Genomic DNA, 19,784 nt, shown 5'->3' with positions numbered 1-19,784 from the left:
TATTTTCTAATTTAAGGATGAAGGCCTACTCCATATAGATTTCATGACTTTATATATCCCGTTTAGGACCCACGTTCTTATATACACTCAGTATACACTTAGCATTAGACTAAAGTCAAGAAGTTAAAAATATTCTACCACACTACAGAAACTGTATAAGAATAAAATCATAGGGGCGCCTGGGTGGCTCAGTTGGTTAAGCGACTGCCTTCGGCTCAGGTCATGATCCTGGAGTCCCAGGATCGAGTCCCGCATCGGGCTCCCTGCTCGGCAGGGAGTCTGCTTCTCCCTCTGACCCTCCTCCCTCTCATGCTCTCTGTCTCTCATTCTCTCTCTCTCAAATAAATAAATAAAATCTTTTAAAAAAAAAAAAAAAGAATAAAATCATAGCATAAACTTAAAGAATTAATGTCACCTAGGTTATGACAAACCCACGGTTTTACTAGTTTCCTTTCCTTAGAAAGAAAGAAGCTCATAGGAAAAGCATTCCCAAAGCCACCAGTAACAACAGAGGGAGAGAGTGGGGCTGCGCCATAACCACCATGGACAGTCCCCATGCTTGTGCAGAGGCCAGCAGGGCTGTGACTCACCAAAGGACCCTGCCAGGCCCTTGCTGTCTCAACCCTCCCAAGATCTTTTCTTTTTCTTTTTTTTTTTTTAAAGATTTTATTTATTTATTTGACAGAGAGAGAGGGAACACAAGCAGGGGGAGTGGGAGAGGGAGAAGCAGGCTTCCCACAGAGCAGGGAGCCTGATGTGGGGCTTGATCCCAGGACCCTGAGATCATGACCCGAGCCGAAGGCAGACGCTTAACAACTGAGCCACCCGGGTGCCCCAACACTCCCAATATCTTTGAGAGAGCGGATAACTGCTAACATATGGGCCAAAACCTACCAAAGTAGTCTCTCGGGAGACAGAACCCTCTTGGAGAAGCATCACTGAAGGAAGCTCCCTGCTCTATGGCTATAGGAAGAATCTTGGGGATGAGGTCCTATGCCTGCCTATCTTCACAATATCCTACCCAAGTCGAAACGAAGGCACAGAGAAGGCGAAATCAGAGCTCACTCAAATCATTTCCTATGAGTATCTAAGCCCAAGGGAGTATCTGAGCCCAAGGGAGGTAACAGTAGACTTGGACTGTTACATTTGTTTATGTATAATATAAATAATCCATATGATAACTAAAAAGTCATTACAGAGTTCTACAGTACTCTTCAATTCTTATTTGGATTTAATTTGCAAACAATTACGAAATGTACTCCATGCCAAGCCCTGTGCGAGGCAATTGGAACTCCAGTCTGGCAGAAGAGACAGGCGACAAACAATTATGATGGCACCTCACCTAACCCAGGAGAGACGGGAAAGGCTTCCAAGGAGAAAATAATACCCAAGCTGAGATTGAACAGATGGATAGAAGTAAGCCTGAGCACGGAGTGGGAGGAACAGGAAGAAGGATTTCCAGGCAAGAGGAACAACAGGCGCCAAGAGAAAAGTATGGCACGTTCCAAAATGGCCCCACTCCAAGCATGGCTAGAGCCAGAATGCAGGACAAATGACAGAAACAAGTAAGAAGCCATGCCGCAAAAGAGTCCAACAGGCCAAAGTAAGGAATCTGGATTTTTACCTTCAAGGGCCAGGAGAAAATTAATCGATATCCAGCAAAGGGGAGACATGAGCAGATATAGCTTTAGAAAAATCAACCAGAGAGTAATGTGAAGAGAAACACAGTGCAGTGATCAAAAGCGGCAGGTCTGGTGTTAAGCAGACTTGGGGTGCAACACTGGCACAAGGTATTTAACCACTGTAACAAGAGACAAAGTAAAAATACCTACCTCATAAAGCTGGTATGAGGACAAAGTAATGCATCTAAAGCGTGTAACACAATGCCTGGTGCAGTAAGTTGTCAAGAAACGTCAGCCACAGTGATGATGGTAGCAATGATAAAGATGATGGTGAGGGTGGTTATTATTGTTCAGAATAAATTCAGAAGGAACAAGGCTGAGGCAGACGAACCGGTTGGAAGGCCATTATACTAACCAGACAGCAACAAAGGATCCAAACTAAGGCAGTGTTGCAGAAATGAAGAAGATGGGAAAGATTCTAGCGATGCTGAAGAGGAGGAACTCCAGAAAACTTGGTGACAACTGGATGTGACTAATGAGAGAGAGAAGTCCAGGATGATGCCTAAACTTCCACTTTAGGCAGCTGAACTCATGTCTCCATTTCCTCACTCCACGAAAGCATAACCAACTGAGGTTATCGATGGCTTCCGTTGGCTAAATCCAGCAGGTAATCGTGTGGTCTTCATCTTCCTTGCCCTCCTAGGTGCATTCAATACTGCTGTCCGCTAGCTCCCCAGCTTCTTAACCCAACAACCTCCTGGTTTTCCTCACCTCCCTCCGGTTGCTTTTTCTCTGTCTCCTGTGTCTCCCAGCCACTAAGGTCTTATCCCTCACCCTCCATCCCCCGCCCCCCACTCTCAACAAAGGTGGTATTATTCACAGAACTTTAATCACCAAATATGTGGGAGCAACTTGCAAATTTACTTCTCCAGCTCTTAACTCTCTTCTATGCTCCAGACCTGTATATCCAACTGTCTACTTGACAAATCACCTCTGGGAAGTTCAAAAGGCCCCTGGAGCTCAACATATTCAAAATCAAATTCATCACCTTCCTCTATAATCATAGAAGTATACAAGCCAGAAAATCTGGAGTATCACTGATACCTCTTTCTTCCTCAGCTCTCACTTTCAGTCTATCTGAGTCTTATCAATTCACTTCCTAAATATCTCCTACACCATCCACTTTCCCCATCCCTTCCCCCAACAAGTCTCGCCCTAGCTGCTATAATCTATTTCTGGGCCCTGCAACCACCTTCAATGGTGCCCTCATATCCACACGGTCCCTGCTTCAATCCACTGTCCACCATGCTGCCAGAATGATTTTCAAAAGGCAAACTTGGTCATTGTCATCCCTTGCTGAAAATCCTTCAGCGGCTTCCCATTTCCTTTAAATAGGGCACACCAGGTTCCACATGCCCTGGCCCTGTGAGCCTTTCTCATAAAATGTTATGCCTCTCTCTTTGTTCGAGCTACTCTGGCTCTTTTTAGTCCTTGGCAAACACCAGCTCCATTTTTCCACGAGGCCTTTACATATGCTATTCCCCCTGCCTAAAAGGTTCTTTGTCCCTTTCCCTGTGTTATCTCGCACTCCTCTGGTAAATTTAAGCTCACACTGCTTCCTCAGAGAAACATCCCCGAGCCCCCATAGGTAAAATCCACCTTTATATGCTCTCACAGCATCACGTGCGTTCACTGCTCTCACCATGATTGCAATTCTAGATCTGTTTCTGTGATGGTCTGATTAAGGTCCGTTTTAATAACTTGATCATAAAGTGAGAATGGGCAAGGACCCTGTTTTTCACTCACCATTGTAACTGCTGTACCTAGAGGAGTGCCTGGCACATTGTAAGCACTCAATAAATATTTACTGAAGGGATGAACAAAGAAAATAATAAACCAGAAGAAAATGACGTCCCTGAACCAAAGAAAGGTAAAAAGGGAGTGTTTTAAAGAGGTAAAGAAAGACCCAGACAGGTAAGACTTTAAATGATTCAACTGATTCTAGAGATCTACCCTAAAGATCAGCTAAGGGAAGAAAACGAGCTACTAATACATTTTCTGAATGTTGTATTAATCTTAACAGCAGTACAGTTCAAATTGTACAAAATATTTTAGTTCAGTCATATTACTGAAGAGTGGCCTATTCATTCTGTTTCCAAAAATGAGATATGCTAGTGAAAAAGCCTTTATTTTTTTTCCTGATGAGCTAAAAGGAGAGGATCATTATAAAAGACACTAAAATTATGGATTACCTTCATCAATGTACCATGTGTTTTTTGATTTGGGTTGTGGTTGTGAGTCAATAGAAGATCCATTTAAAGTATAAAAGAATTCAGATCTGTTTCTATTTCCAGGGTCTGAGGTAGAGCCTATGGATCAAGAAAAGTTTCTTTTAAAAATAAAGTCAATATGGTGTGAAAGCTTTTCCCTAAGAGAAATTAACATGCATACAGCGTTAACAATTGCTTAAGAAAGCAATAGAGGTATACAAACACAATGTATTTTATTAGCGTTTTCAACCACTTTGGCAATGTCAAAAAATTCTTCCACCCAAGAATCAATATAGGAGGGGAACAGGAAGAAGTTAAAAAAAGAGCCTGCTTTTTTTTTTTTTTTTTTAAGACAAACTGCTTTTAAAAATTATTTCACCTTCTATGGCTTATTTCCAAGTGTCAACATCACCATTCCCCAATTTCATGTGATGAACCTATTGGCTCCCAAATTTAACCTGTTATTTTAAAACTGTTTCTTTCAGAAGAAGGTTATCTTCAAATGTTGTATACATAAATCAGTGTGCCAATTAAGTTTAAAAAATTTAAACAGTTTGGAATTCTTCATCATCGAATTCCTTGCTTCATTTCTTCATGCCTTTGAAAACCTGAAGCAGTATTATTTTTTTTATATTAAAGTAAGAAAGAGTTAGTGTAGTCCTGTCACCGACATTTCAAGACCTTACCCTGCCTCAGTACTAAGAGGACACGCTGTAGGTGAGAGCAGGGCATTTCTAGAACCCATACAAAATCTGATTTTTTTTTCAATTTAAAGCAGATAGCTCTATATTTTATGCTTATAACTAAGATCTGCTACAACACAAGTAATGCACATGTCTTCAGAAAATCTGTAGGCTATTTATATTTAAGTGAGAATAACAAGTGTGAGCTATCCTATCTAGATCCATAAGTTAACACAAAAAATAATGATTACTTGTGTCTCCCATTTAATCCTAAGTCTCCCAGGGTCCAAAGTCACATAAAATACTTCTTAAAATACAATTTCCTTTAAAACGCGCCAAAGTAGTTTTGTTCACCAGATAACTGAGGAAAAAATATTCTGCTCCTAACCCACATCTGAGTTAACAAACATTCTTACAGTTCTTTAAATTAGCTGTTTAGCTTGTATAACCACCATCCTTTAAAACTATGAAATATGTGGAAGCTAAAGAAAAAAAGCTAAAAACTCCACATGCATTGTGAGGGAGTTTCTGGAAGAGAGACAAAAATTTTTGCTTAGCAGTTTGGAATTTATCTTGTGCCACATTTTGTTAGCAAAATCCACATAATTACTCTCTATATACTTTACCCTCTCTAACATTATCCAGATAGGGTGATTTTGTACAGTTGTAACTCTAAACTTTACATACAAATGTTACAAGTAGGGGGTTCCAAAAACCAGCTGATACAAACCAACAAAAGACACAGGTCCTCACAGAAAACTTTTCATGAACTAAAAAAGGTTGGGAACTCTTGGCTTAAGCAAGAGCATCTATAAAAAATTTTAGTGAAATACTAAAAACGTTTGGAAGAAGAGAACCTACATATACACTGAGTAAAAACTTTCAACCTCCTTTCAGTGCTATGGCAAATCAGATACCATGTTAATATCTAAGAACTGTAGTCTCCTGACCCATACCTGTGGCCTTTGGTTTATTATGACTGGATGAACCTTTGTCCCCAACACCTCTTGACATAAAGGCAAGTTTGGGAGGTCTCCTTTCCTGTGTCACGCTATCTGAAACAGTAAACATATTTTTTAAGGATCAAAGCAACTTCTTACAGAAGAGAAGCAATCGAGCAAACATGATAACAGCAACCAAAAAAACCTCTTTCCTACAAAAAAGCAGCATTTTTATAGTAGTTTTACGAATGTTTAAAGGTCGACACAAGTACTGAAAGAGAGTATACAGGAAAAAAAAAATCAATGCTGTATTTCAAAATGTAATTTCTACAAGAAAATACAACCCAAATACAATTCAGCTAAGTGTTTTAACTTCTTGAAAATTTAATCACTTTTAATCAATTATTACTTGATGTGTTAAAACATTACAGAGAAAACTCTACTCAGTCTTTTGCAAGAGTTCCCCAGTGGGTATCCCCACAACACCCAGGGTGTTATGAAGTGTTCTACACTCAAATATTTCTAGAAGATGCTGAGATCAACAAAGGTAAACAAATTTCTTTACCGCATAACACCAGATCCTTTAATATGTTAATGTGCATGGTGAATCTCTCAAAGAGGGATATAGTAAACATTTTATAATATTTTTTGTCCCATTCTCTTTAGCATCTCAGACCAATGTATTTCATGGAAGACAGTCTGGAAAAAATCTGGTTAGAAATATGTAGCAGTTTGAAAAATCATGTATGTTAAGAATAACACTGACGAGTATACAAACATGTATGCGTATAAACAGGAAAAATGCAGAGAACTATACACAGATTAATGGTGAAGAAAACCAGAGAAAAATACCAGTATTTTTGAAGAAAATACTCAAAACTTCTTTTTGGAATATAGGTGTAATAAATTTGGCAAAGTTGTTTTTGATAGACCACTCTATACCTTAAAGGCCAACAATTTTCATCAGATATTCACAAATACTGATCAAGCAAATGTAGAGAGTCAATCTGGAAAGATTTTCCCCGGGAAATTTCAACAACATATCTGTCAAGTCCAACATGACACAGGAATCATACCTGATAAAGCTGTATATCAGCAAAAAACGATAGCACCCACAGTAGGTTTTTGAGAACAGAAAGAAAAAAATAGGAAAATTTTTACATTTTAAACATAAGGAAAAGGCCACTTTTTTAGAAAAAGGAAATAATACTGAATTAATCATATATAAATCATGCTTGGTAATGTATATAAATCATGGTTGGAGGGAGAAAAGATTTCAGTGTTAAACTGTATCTTAAATGTGTCAGAATATGATCAAATGAAAAATTATTTTAATTCAAGAATTATACTAAATAGCCATGATTTCAACCAAGTGATATAGTAAAAGCTATTTACTAATACTTTGATGATGATGCCATTCAAGTATCTCCAAGTCTCCAAGTATATGAGAGCTACTGTGGAAGGTAAAATTTCTCAGTCACTGGCAAAAAAGTCCCCAAATGATGGCATATAAATTGACTAAAGAAAACTAATTCCCACTATTAACTGTAACTAGCTACATGTAAGTCCATGTTCGAAAGATACACACATGCACGTGATATCCTACATACATGATACAGTTAGTGGTGATTACAATGAAGGCAGCAAGCGGTCTTAACAGAGGCTAGCAGTAACAGAGGGCCACATGGACGAGCCATTGGTGGCTGTTCTGGGGGTGATTAGGGGAGGGCTCCAAAGACTAGGAACACAGCACTGGAGTTGTAAACAGTAGCTATCTTCGCCAAAGACTTTGTCTGAGAGAATGTCAAACACCAATTTTGAGGAATAGATATTCCTACAGAATTCTATGCCACATCTAACTTGCCCTCCAGCAATGACATACCAAATACTGTTTCTTTGTCACTGCTATGTTCATGATCCAAAACCAAAGCCTTCTACCTTAAATGAATTTTAGGAGATTACCATCTCAGGAAAAGTAAGTATGGGAAAGTAGACATGCTGCCAAAGTGAGCACAGTATGGGAAAGTAAATAAAGAATCAATCCGGCAGACAATTTTGTGAGATTAAAACAATTATGCCTAAGAGATATTAAAAGAGATAGTGTGATATGTCCACCAAATGGCATGTACAAAAGTGTGCATAGCAACCTCATTCAGAATAACCAAAAGCTGAAATAATCCATTCTAAGCAAAATAAACAAACTGTAATCTGTTCATACAGCAGAACACTACACAGCAATAAAAAAAAGAATAAACTACTGATATATACAACACAGAGACTGGGTTGAGTAAAAGAAACCAGATGAAGAATATCCATTATATATACAAAGCAGGACTACATTCAAAATGATGAAAGTATGTATGTATCCCTACAATAGCCAAGATACAGAAGCAACCTAAGTGTCCACCAGCAGATGAATGGATAAAGAAGATGTGTTACACATGCACACACACACACACACACAGGACTATTACTCAGCCATAAAAAAGAATGAAATCCCCATGTGCAACAACATGAACAGACCTGGATGGTATTATGCTAAGTTAAAGAAGTTAGACAGGGAAGGACAAATACTATATGATTTCATTTATATGTAGAATCTAAAAAAATAAATAAAACAAACGAGAAACAGACTCCTAGATACAGAGAACAAACTGGCAGTAGCCAGGGGAAAGGGGAAGTGGGCAGACAAAATAGGTAAAGGGGATTAAGAGGTACAAACTTCCAGTTATTTAAAAAAAAAAAATCGCAGAGATGTAATGTATAGCATAGAGAATAGAGCCAATAATATTGTAATAAATCTGTAGGGTGACAGATGGTAACTAGACCTATCATGGCAATCATTTTTTGGTAATGTATAAAACACTGAATCACTATCTTGTACAACTGAAACTAATAGAATATTCTATATCAATTATGACTCAATAAAAAGTTATAAAGTAGCAGCTCATCCATCACTCTTGTTAATTTAATCAGAAAAACAAAAATCTCTTGGAGAATCTTGGGTTGAAATCATGACAATACACTAGTGAACAAAACCATCAAACCACAAGAAATGTCTGTGAATTTGAATGACCCATTAAATTGAGAAAAATCACTTAACTGATGTACTGCTTAACATCATCAGCCACAAGAGCATAATTCAGACCCAAATGAGAGTTTAATATCCACAGAAAAAGCTACTAGAGAAAATATAAGTTTACTTGGGTAAAATGAGGTATTATAAAACCAGATACCAACGTACGATACATAACAACTACACAAAGATGTCTTCATGAGGGGCGCCTGGGTGGCTCAGTCGTTAAGCGTCTGCCTTCGGCTCAGGTCATGATCCCAGGGTCCTGGGATCGAGCCCCGCATCAGGCTCCCTGCTCAGCGGGAAGCCTGCTTCTCCCTCTCCCACTCCCCCTGCTTGTGTTCCCTTTCTCGCTGTCTCTCTCTCTGTCAAATAAATAAATAAAATCTTTAAAATAAATAAAATAAAATAAAATAAAATCTTAAAGAAATAAAATAAAATTTAAAAAAAAAAAAAAAAAAAAGATGTCTTCATGAGGCAGGATTGCTGCTGATCAAAATAAATGCTTTCCTTATATTTTAGATTATTTTATATGAAAACTTGTTGAAAAAAAAAAAAGTGGAAGGTCCCATCAGATGACATCAGGGTTACATACTCAGATCTAGTGCTTCAAATTAAAGGTGATTCAGACGGACAATCGATCTCTGTGGAAGGCCATTTAGCATTCTCTATCAGAATGTAAATACACATACCCTTTGACCCGGCAACTCTACTTCCAGGAAGTTACCTTTTTAAAAAATATCTTATGAATATTTTGTATGAATATGAGCAAAATATATCCCATTTAAGTAGTCAGATGAGTACAGATGGCATGGTGTTGAGAGAGAGAAACAATACATGCAAGGACACAATTAGTATCCAAAATGATCTGAAAATGTTGGAAGACTGGATAGCTCTGATGACATAAAGTTTTATAGGGCCAAATGCAAAGTCCAGCTGATGCCCTCCAAATCAACTGTACAAGCACAGATCAGAAGCAGACATATGCATGAACAAAATCGGGGATTTAAGTCAAGAGTAAGCTCAGTATTTATTAATTTATTGATTTATAGATGCAGTCATTCATTCATAATGCAAGGAAGGCATTACAGTGGTCTCTGGGAATATAATTCAGACTGTGACAGGGCTGTCCCCAAAATTTTGGGGTCAATTTTTTTGTCATTAGCAACCATTAGCCAACATATTGATTATAGTATTCCATTTCCCTCTAGATGCCCAAGTGTAAAAAAACATCTTCAACAAACCAGGTCTTATTCAGAGTATCTGGAAATCATGCAATGGCTAAAATGACTCAAACTTTTTAGGATGGAGAACAGAAGATGAAGGTTCCAAAGACATCCAGCTTTGAATATCTAAGGATTGTTGTAAGGAAGAGGAGCTGGATTTGTCCTATCTTGATCACTAGCTCTGAACTAGAATCAGTGCATGAAGTTGTAGGAAAGTAGATCTAAGCACACATTCATACAAGGAGTGACTTTTTCACAATCAGATCCATCTAAAATGAAATATTCTGATTTCCTTTAGGCAACAGTGACTCTCCTATCAAATGTATACACAGTTCTCTAAGAAGATATGGATAGTAAGACAGGAAGCTATCTTTTAGCTATACTGGACCACCTGCAAACTGATACATATACATGAAGTTATTCACTGAAGCACTGCTTGTAAGAGCAAAAGATTGAAAACAACCTAAATGCCCATCAGTAGAGTAGGGGAACTGGTTAAAAAAATTATGGTACATTCATAAAATGAAATACAATGCATAATTTAAACAAAAGACTAAGTATGCAATTCATATACTAATATGAAACGATGCCTAAGATCTATTATTGTTAACTTACAACAACAGGTGCAACTTCCACTGCTGGAAAGATGAGTAGACATACCTTTTCCTATTCCTCCTGATAAGTACAACTAAAAATTCTGGACATCACATGCAAAACAGAAATTAGAAGACCCTGGAAGGTGGAGAGGAGAAGGCAGACCAGGTGAGGAGCTCCAGACCTAAGGAACAAGAAGGTGGAAAATTCTCTGGATTTTCTTCTTGCCTCACGTATCCCTCTTAGCACTGAAGAAGCCAGCAAACTGGAAACGCCAATGGGTATAGACAAAAGAAAGCCCCAACAAGTCAGCTCTCTCTAGTCAAAGGATGAGAAAAGAGGAAACCTAGTAAGACAGAAAAATATTAGATAATAATCACTCAACACCAGGCAAACACCACAGAAAAAAACAGTGGCCCCACCCAAGGCCAAATGGGGAGCCTAGACTTCCACTCATGTAAGGGTGTTACAAAGTACTCCAACACCCCAGTTGCATGATATTGGAGAAAGCCAAGTCTGGAGCCACCACCTGATAACCAAGTTCTCCCACCCCCTTGGTGTCGGAGGAGAACACATGGAGAGCCTAGACTTCCGTCTCTGTCCACCTGCTGGGGTGGAGCCAAAGGAGGTCTAGTGGAGAGTCAGAACTTTCTCCATAGCCCAGCAGCGATGAGACCACACTCATCACAGTGTCACTGGAAACCAACGCACACCTCTACCCAGCAGGAATGAGGAGCTTCCGTTTCAGGTATCAACAGAGGCCAAGGGAGGAAAAGACTTCTGCCTCCACCCGGCAATAATGAGGTGGCATATACCCTCCTCTTCCCCGGCCAGAGCAGTGTCAGAGAAAGCTGGCTAAAAGCTGGCTCTAGATCTAGTAGGATCTAGAGTCTCAAAACATAATACCCAACTGTCCAGATTTCAAATAAAAATCACTCATTATACTGAGAACCAGTAAGATCCCAAGAAGAATTTTTTTTTAAGATTTTATGTATTTGACAGAGAGATAGAGCCAGAGAGCATGAGCAGGGGGAATGGCAAAGGGAGAAGGAGAAGCAGGCTCCCCGCTGAGCAGGGAGCCCAATGTGGGGCTCGATCCCGGGACCCCGGGATCATGACCTGAGCCGAAGGCAGACAGGCAGACACTTAACTGACTGAGCCACCCAGGCGCCCCTCAAGAAGAATTTTAAAAGATAGTCAATAAAGGCCAACATTGAAATGAAAGAAAGGTTAGAATTATCTGACAAAGATTTTAAACAGCCATGATAAAAATGCTTCAATAAGCAATTAGAAACACACTTAGAAAAAAATGACAAAACAGAAACCTCATCAAAGAAATAGAAAGTCTCAGCAAAGAAACGGAAGATATAAAGAAGAGTGAAATGGAAATCTTAGAACTGAAAAAAACAACAACCCAAATACAAAGCTCGGTGGATGGGCTCAATAACGAAATGGAAGAAACGCAGGAAATCATGAGTGAACTTGAATATAGAACAATACAAATTAGCCAGTATGAACGACAAAGAGAAAATAGACTTAAAAAAAGAAAAAAGAAAAAAAAGAAAAAGAGAGACTCGGGGACCTGTGGGACTTCACAAAAGATCTAACATTTATTTCATCAGAATCCTAAAAGGAGAGGACAAAGAGGCAGGCCTCAGAAAATACTCAAAGAAAGGAAGGCTGAAACTGACCACATGTGGCAAGAGATATAAACTTAGCAATCCAAGAAGCTGAGCAAACACCAAACAGGATAAACCCAAAGGAATTCTATGCCAAGACACATCATAATTAAACTTGAGAAAGCTAAAGGCAAAGAGAAACTCCTGAAAGCAGCCAGAGAAAAACAAAACATTTAGGAGGGGAAAAAAAGGCAATTCAAATGAGAACAGATTCTCATCAAGAACCAGGGAGGCCCAAAGGAAGTAGCACAGTATTTTTCAGGTGCTGAGAGAAAAGAACTCTTGACCCAGAATCTTATAATCAGTGAAAATATCCTTCAGGAATGAAGGGGAAAGCAAGACATTCTCAGATGAGGGGCAACTAAAATAATTTGTCACCAGCAGATCTAGAGGAAGTTCTCAAAAGAAAAAAATGATCAAAAAATAGGCCCATACAAATATACCCAACTGATTTTTGACAAAGGTACAAAAGCAATTCAGTGGAAGAAAGAGGTCTTTTTCAACAAATGGTTGTGGGACAATTAGACATTAAAAAGAAAAGAAAAAGAAAAATACCTGTACATAAAAAATTAACTCAAAATGAACCATGGGGTTAAATGTAAGATGAAAAACTATAAAACTTAAAAAAAATAAAAGGAAAAAGGAGAATGTGAAGAAATCAGAATTCTCACATATTGCTGGTGGGAACGTAAAACGTGCAGCCCCTCTGGAAAACAGCCTGGCAGTTCTACTAACGATTAAATATACAGCTACCATATGACCTAGCAATTCTATTCCTAGGCATGAACCCAAGAGAACTGAAAAGTATGTCCACACAAAAACTTATAACATGTACGTTCATAGCAACATTTTTTATAAATAATCAAAAATTAGAAATACAAATGGCCATCAACTGATGAATGGGTAAATAAGATACAGTTCACCCTTGAACACCAGGGGGGTTTGGTACATTGACTGCCATGCAGCTGAAAATCTGCATTTAACTTTGACTCCCCCAAAACGTAACTACTAATAGCCTACTGTTGACCAGAAGCCTTACCGATAACATAGTCAACGTTAACAATGTAACACATATTTTGTATGTTATATGTATCATAGGCTGTATTGTTACAATGAAGTAAGTTAGAAAAAGGAAAATATTGTTAAGAAAATAAGGAAGAGAAAAAATACATGTATACTACTGTTCTATAAAAAAAAAAATCCATGGACCCACACAGTTCAAACCCATGTTGTTCAAGAGTCAACTATGCCCTATACCTATATAATGGAATATTGTGCACCCATAAGAAGAACTCAAGTACTGATTCATTCTACAGCATGGATGAACCTTGAAAAGATTATGCTTAAGTGAAAGGAGCCAGACAAAAAAGGCCATATTTCTTATTCTGTTTATATGATATGTCCACATAGCAGCATATAGTCCATATGTCCATAGGCAAATCATAGTGACAGAGAACAGATCGGTGTTTGCCAGGCACTGAGTATGAGTTTCCATTTGGGGTGATTAAAAAGTTCTGGAACTAGACAGCGGTGATGGCTGCACAATATTGTGAATGTTCTTAACGTCATGGAATTGTACATTTTTTAAAGGGGTGAATATTCTGCTGTGTGAATTATATTTTGACTTTTAAAAACTTAGGAGAAAATCAGAGGCAAATCCCACAAGTTAAGGGCTCAGTCCGAAAGACTGTCCTCACTGTGACACCAGTCACAAGTTCCTGGTTGTGGTCCTACTGACTGACCAGCTAGAAATCAGTGCTCCCAGGATCCCCTCCTTGGGTTCCATAATTTGCTAGACTGGTTCACAGAACTAAGGGCAACACTTACATTTACCATTTTATTATAAAGGATATAATAAATTATACAGATTAGTAACCAGATAAAGAGAGACTTAGGGTGAGGTATGGAGAAGGGGCACAGAGCTTCTGTGTCCTCTCTAGGAGTAAACCCCTCCCAGCACCTCCATGTGTTCAGCAACCTGAAAGCTCTCCAAACCCTGTACTTTAGGGATTTTTATGGAGACTTCAATAGGTAGGCAGGATCAATTACTGACTCCATTTCCAGCTCCTCTCCCTGCTCCCCCCCTCTGCAGAGGATAGGGACTGGAGCTGAAAGTTCAAGCTTCTAATCATGGCTTGGTCTTTCTAGTGACCAGCCCCCATCCAGGAGCCCACCAAGAGTCATCTCACTAGAACAGAAGGCACTCCTATCACCCAGGAAATTCCAAGGGATTTAGGAGCTCTGGGTCAGGAATCCAGGTCAAAGACTAAATATAAGCAAGAATTGAGGATATATATAAAATATATTTAATATATAGTTACAATGTATTAACATACATGAAATAATACACATAAGCTATATATATTAATATATAGTAAACAATATACTTATAAAACATATATATAAAATTACATACTACCACAGAATGAAATAGTTCTCAGTAATAAAGACACATGAATGTGTCAAAATGAATTATACTGAGTGAAATAAATCAGACAAAAAGAGTACATCCTGAGTTACTGCACATATATAAAATTCCAGAAAATGTGGACAAATGTATACGGATACAAAGATGATTGATCAGTGGTTGTCTGGATTTTGGGGGGGACGGGGCAAGCAAAAGTGGGAGGAAATAATCACAAAGGGCATCCTTATGGGTGATAGGTATGCTATCTTGATTGTGGTGAATTTAAGAAACAAAACAAATGAGCAAAGGGAGGGGTAAAAAAATAAAAGAGAGAGAGAGAGAACCAAACCAAGAAACAGACTCTTAACTGTAGATGTAGAGGGGAGGGGGTGGGGGGATGGACGATATAGGTGAAGGGGATTAAGGAGTGCACTTGTGATGAGCACCAGGTGATGTATGGAAGTGTTGAATCACTAAATTGTACACCTGAAACTAATACTACACTGTACGTTAACTGGAATTTAAATAAAAACTTAAAAAAAAGAAGAAGGATACAGAAGGAAGGTAGGTAGTTGGGGGTCAATGTTGGGAGGGAAAGATCTCACATAGCCTTTTAAAATTCTGTGCAAATGTGCATGCACTGAATAATCTAAAAAGCCAAATTAGCATTACATTCCCAACCTCCAACACTAAAAAAAGAAGACACAGGCTGGACTAGAAAAAGCAGAAATGTATAATTTAGGGGTAGCACTAAATGATCTGCTCCAGCACAACAGCTTTAAGAACGTGAACACATCAAATTAGCTATGTTAGAGTTTTTAACATTTGAAGCAGAAATGAAGAGAGAAAAAATTTTGAAACAGATTAAGACTCTTGCATCTTGGAGTCAAAGGGACTCCTCAGAAGCCCACTGTAACAAGGAATTGATGGAGATGAATTCTCCCCTAATCTCACCAGCCGTTGAACTGCTTCAAAACAGTTTTAAATGCTGGGAATATTAATTTTGTCCTACAAAGGAAGGTAATTGGGCAAGAAAAAGAAACTAAGGAACTAAAAGAGACACTATGACTCTCTTTTTCTCTCCAAAAAAGGGTGTTAATGATGACATGAAATACAGACGAAGACCCATTCAAAGCAACTAATTTTCATTTAGACAACTTTACTTTTTAAGTCTATTTGTGAGCTTTATTTTGTTGGCAAAAAGTATAACTTGTATTATTACATTATAAAAGCTGGAATCATTCTTAATTATCTTCTATTCAAGGTTTATGAAATCAAGCTTTAAAAGGAGAAGAAAAAGCATTATTTTCCTTTCTTGTCACTGCTCTGAGAGCCAATAATAATGACAATGAGAGCCACTGATCTAGAAGATCAAAGTGTGCCTGACAGGTAATTCCCAAGAGATTCATGTAACTAATTCTTATTATTTTAATCCTACATCACTATTTAAATAAAACAGAATTGTAAATGTTTTTGAAGATAAATAGTATTAAAGAACTCCTCTGTCAGGTCATATATAATTCCATCACAGGAAAAATAGAAATGGTAGCTTTTCCTTTCATTTTCTTTTTGTGCTAGTGTAGAACCCAAGATCATTTACATTTCAAACCAAACTGAGACATGGAAAAAATATACAGAAATACAGCTCTAGAGTTTGGGGGGGGGAGGGGGAGGCATTTCAAATCTTTATTCTACTGCAGACTAAGAAAAACACAATCAATTATACAGAAGCCAACTTCATATTTTAGGTATCTTTTCCTTTCTTAAATTATAACAGTAAACTAGTGTTCTCCCTAGTCTCTCAATTTACTCAATGTAATGAATTATACTCACTTGTAAAATGCAAAACTCAAAGAAGGTAGGTAAAAAGGATGGTTACACTAATAAGGTTTTGAGTTTTCAAAAGCACCCTTTGGAAACTTTTTGTGTAGTTTCAAGAGTTTATTTCAATTCCAGTTAGTTAACATACAGTGTAATATTGGTTTCAGGTATAAACTGAGTGATTTGCCACTTCCATACAACAGGCAGTGCTCATCACAAGTGCCCTCCTATCTAGCCCATCCCCCACCCGCCTCCCCTCCAGCAACCCTCAGTTTGCTCTTTACAGTTAAGAGTCTGTTTTATGAAACCACAAACATCTCTGATTTGGTAAGACAAGTTAAATTACATTTATCCATGTGATTTTGGAGAAACAACATTAGCACAGAATTGGTTTCCCCTGTAAGAATACTTTAATAATGAAAGAAATTTTATTTTACAAGGGATTCTCCTTAGCCATCCGGCAAGTTAACATTATAAAAGTAGCATAATTCACAGAATTTGCTTAGGACAGGATTTCTCAACCTCAGCAATATTGCCATTTTGGACCAGATCATGTTCTGTTGTGGGGGCTGTTCTCCTGCACTGTAGGATGTTTACTTAGCTGCATCTCCGTCTCTATCCACTAGATTCAAAGTAGTACTCCCACCCCACATGTGATGATCAAAAATGTCTTCAGACACCTGGGGTCAAAATCACCCAAGGTTGAGAACTGCTTGGCTTAGAAATGAAATGACCTTCTTATAAACATTTTGTACTAAAGCTTAAAAACAATTTTTAAAAAAACTTAAAAATTCAATAGTGATAGTGTGAAACAATACTGTATTTCAAACAATCAGAAACTTAAATGGGTGATGGGTATTATTAAGGAGAGCACTTGTTGTGATGAGCACTGGGTGTTGTATGGAGGTGATGAATCACTCAATTCTACACCTGAAACTAGTAGTACACTGTAAGTTAACTAACTGGAATCGAAAATAAGAACTTGAAAATAAGGGGAAAAAACTATAAAATAAAATTCATCATACCTACCCAGAGAAATCCCCTTTTTTCTGGAATAAATGCTTTCCACATTCCAAAATATATATTTAAAAATAAAGCTGTAATGATGAAGTAAGCTCACACCAGAACTCCTCTCCTGAAATAATAGATTTAAACTTTGACAAATTACATAAAAACAACTACCTGCAGGCACTGGAGAGTGAAGAAGAAAAAGAAAAAAAAAGAAAACCCAACAGGCAGATTATGAAGGAAACCCAAATTTTTTAAAAAGGGCACAATACAAGGATATAATCCAAAATTGCTCAACATACTTAAAAAAAAAAAAAGAAATTTGTGACCCATTCTCAAAAGAAAAAACCACAATGGATACCAATCCATAGACTATTTTGATGTTGGAATTGGCAGAGAAGAAGAATTTTAAAGGAACTATTATAACTACGCTTAATGAGGAAAAAGAAAATATGCTCACAGTGAAGAAGATAGCAATATCTCACCAGAGAAATAAAAACTATTTAAAGAAACAAACGAGAAAGAACAAGATGGATGTCTTAAAAATACTTCTAAAAACTTAAAAGGCAATATCTGAAAAAATAATTCATTGGATGAATGAATTTTAGCCCTAAAAACACAATGTGGACAAGAGAAGGGGAAGTCAGTAAAATTCAAGATAGAACAGTAGAAATTATGTGGAGAACAGATACATAAAAGTATGAAAAAAATCAAGAGAGCCTCAAGGACTGCAGGCACAATACCAAAAATTCTAACATGTATCCATCTGAAGCCACAGAAAGAGGGAAGGCTGATAGGGACAAAGAAAGCACTTGAAAAAATGATGGTCAGAATATTTCCTACTTTGTTAAAAGATACATATTTACAAATCCAAGAACTTCAGTAAACCCCAAACAGGATAAATATGAAGAAAACTATGCAAGGGATGTCCTGGTTAAACCGTTGTAAGCCAACTATAAGGAGAAATCATCAAAACTCCAAAAGAAAAACAACATATTGCATTACATACAGAGGGATAATGATTTAAATGACAGCTGATGTTCACCAGAAACTATGGAGGTTAGAAAATGCTAGAAAACCACTGGAAAACAGAACGAAAAGAAAAAATAGCAAACCAAAATTCTATATACACTCAAAATATCCTTCAAATATGAAGGCAAAATAGATACATTTTCAGATACAAGAAAATTAAGAGAAATTCATTTCTAGAAGAACTGTACCTCAGTACACAACAAAAGAAGTTCTTCAGGATGAAGGAAAATGTTAACAGGTGGATACTCGGATCTTTCAATTTCTTTAAAATATACATGATTTCAGCAAAAAATACATTTTCCTGTGAGTTTTTAATGTACATAGATGTAACATACATGACAATAGCATAAAGGATGGCAAAGAGGTAAAGACTTACATGGTGGCAAGGCATCTACATTTTACATAAAGTTGTACAATATTAACCCTAACTACACTAAAATATTAAGAATATATACTGTAATCCTTGAAGAAGGCACTAAAAGCAATAGGACAATGATATGCAGTTAAAAAGCCAATAGATTAACATAGAATTCTTAAAATTTTTCAAATAATCTGCAAAAAAGGTAGAAAAAGAGTATAAGAGGAAAGAAAAACATGGACAAATAAAAGATAATAAAATTATAGTTCTAAACTCAATAATACCAATAATTACACTAAATGTTAATAGATTACACAACAATGAAAAGACAAAGATCATCAGAATAGATGTTTTAAATTAAATGCTCTCAAAAAAAAAAAAAAAAGCATGGGAACTGAATGGGAAAATGAAATGAGGAAAGGGAGAGAAAACATCTCAATCCAACAACACAGTGGGGGTAAAGCAGAAAATTAGGACAAATAGAAAACAATTAGGCAGTAGAAATAAATCCAATTATCAGTAATGATAAATATTAATAGATTAAATCTTCAAAGTACAAAAATTGCCAAACTAGATTAAGAAAAAAAGATATCCCACTACATGCTGTTACAAGGGACATACCTTAAACATAAGTGATTGAAAAAAGAAATACCTGGAAAATACTAACCAAAAGAAAACCTATCCACAGCATACAAAATAGAATTTAAGGCAAAAAGAATTACTAGCAATGAAGATAGTGCCTCTCTTTTCTTCTCCCTCTCATTCTCTCTCTATAAAGACAGACTATATAACAATAAATAGTTCAAATTACCTGGAAGATATAACAACTCCGAACTCTAGGTACTTAAAAATTCTAAACTTGTATGCAGCAAATAACTATTTCAAAATAAACACTTATAAAATTAAGAAGAAATTACAAATCCATCATTGTTAGGAAGTTTTAACATAGCTTGTTCAGTAACTGATAGATCTAGCAATTAAAAACTCAATAATGATACATAAAATTTGAATAGCATAATAAATTAGCTTGATCTAAGGGACATATAAAATATGCATGCAATGCATCC

The 19,784-nt window shown here is 37.1% G+C and overlaps 1 protein-coding gene across 9 annotated transcripts in view; it reads right to left on the bottom strand.

Moving 5' to 3' along the window:
- CYLD (CYLD lysine 63 deubiquitinase) overlaps nt 1–19,784 on the bottom strand; it is a 65,248-nt gene that overhangs the window by 25,023 nt on the left and 20,441 nt on the right. For all 9 annotated transcript variants that reach the window (XM_032424095.1, XM_032424093.1, XM_032424096.1 and 6 more), the window contains 2 exons: nt 5,532–5,630; nt 3,875–3,991 (listed from right to left, as the gene is read on the bottom strand). In XM_032424095.1, coding sequence (XP_032279986.1) covers nt 3,875–3,991; nt 5,532–5,630 — 216 coding nt within the window. The remainder of the gene's footprint in view (nt 1–3,874; nt 3,992–5,531; nt 5,631–19,784) is intronic.

This window comes from Phoca vitulina, unplaced genomic scaffold (assembly GCF_004348235.1).
Source record: "Phoca vitulina isolate PV1807 unplaced genomic scaffold, GSC_HSeal_1.0 scaffold30, whole genome shotgun sequence".
Taxonomy (NCBI): Eukaryota; Metazoa; Chordata; class Mammalia; order Carnivora; family Phocidae; genus Phoca; species Phoca vitulina.
The sequence above is the reverse complement of the archived record's forward strand: the minus strand, read 5'-3'. Positions and strand labels throughout refer to the sequence as shown.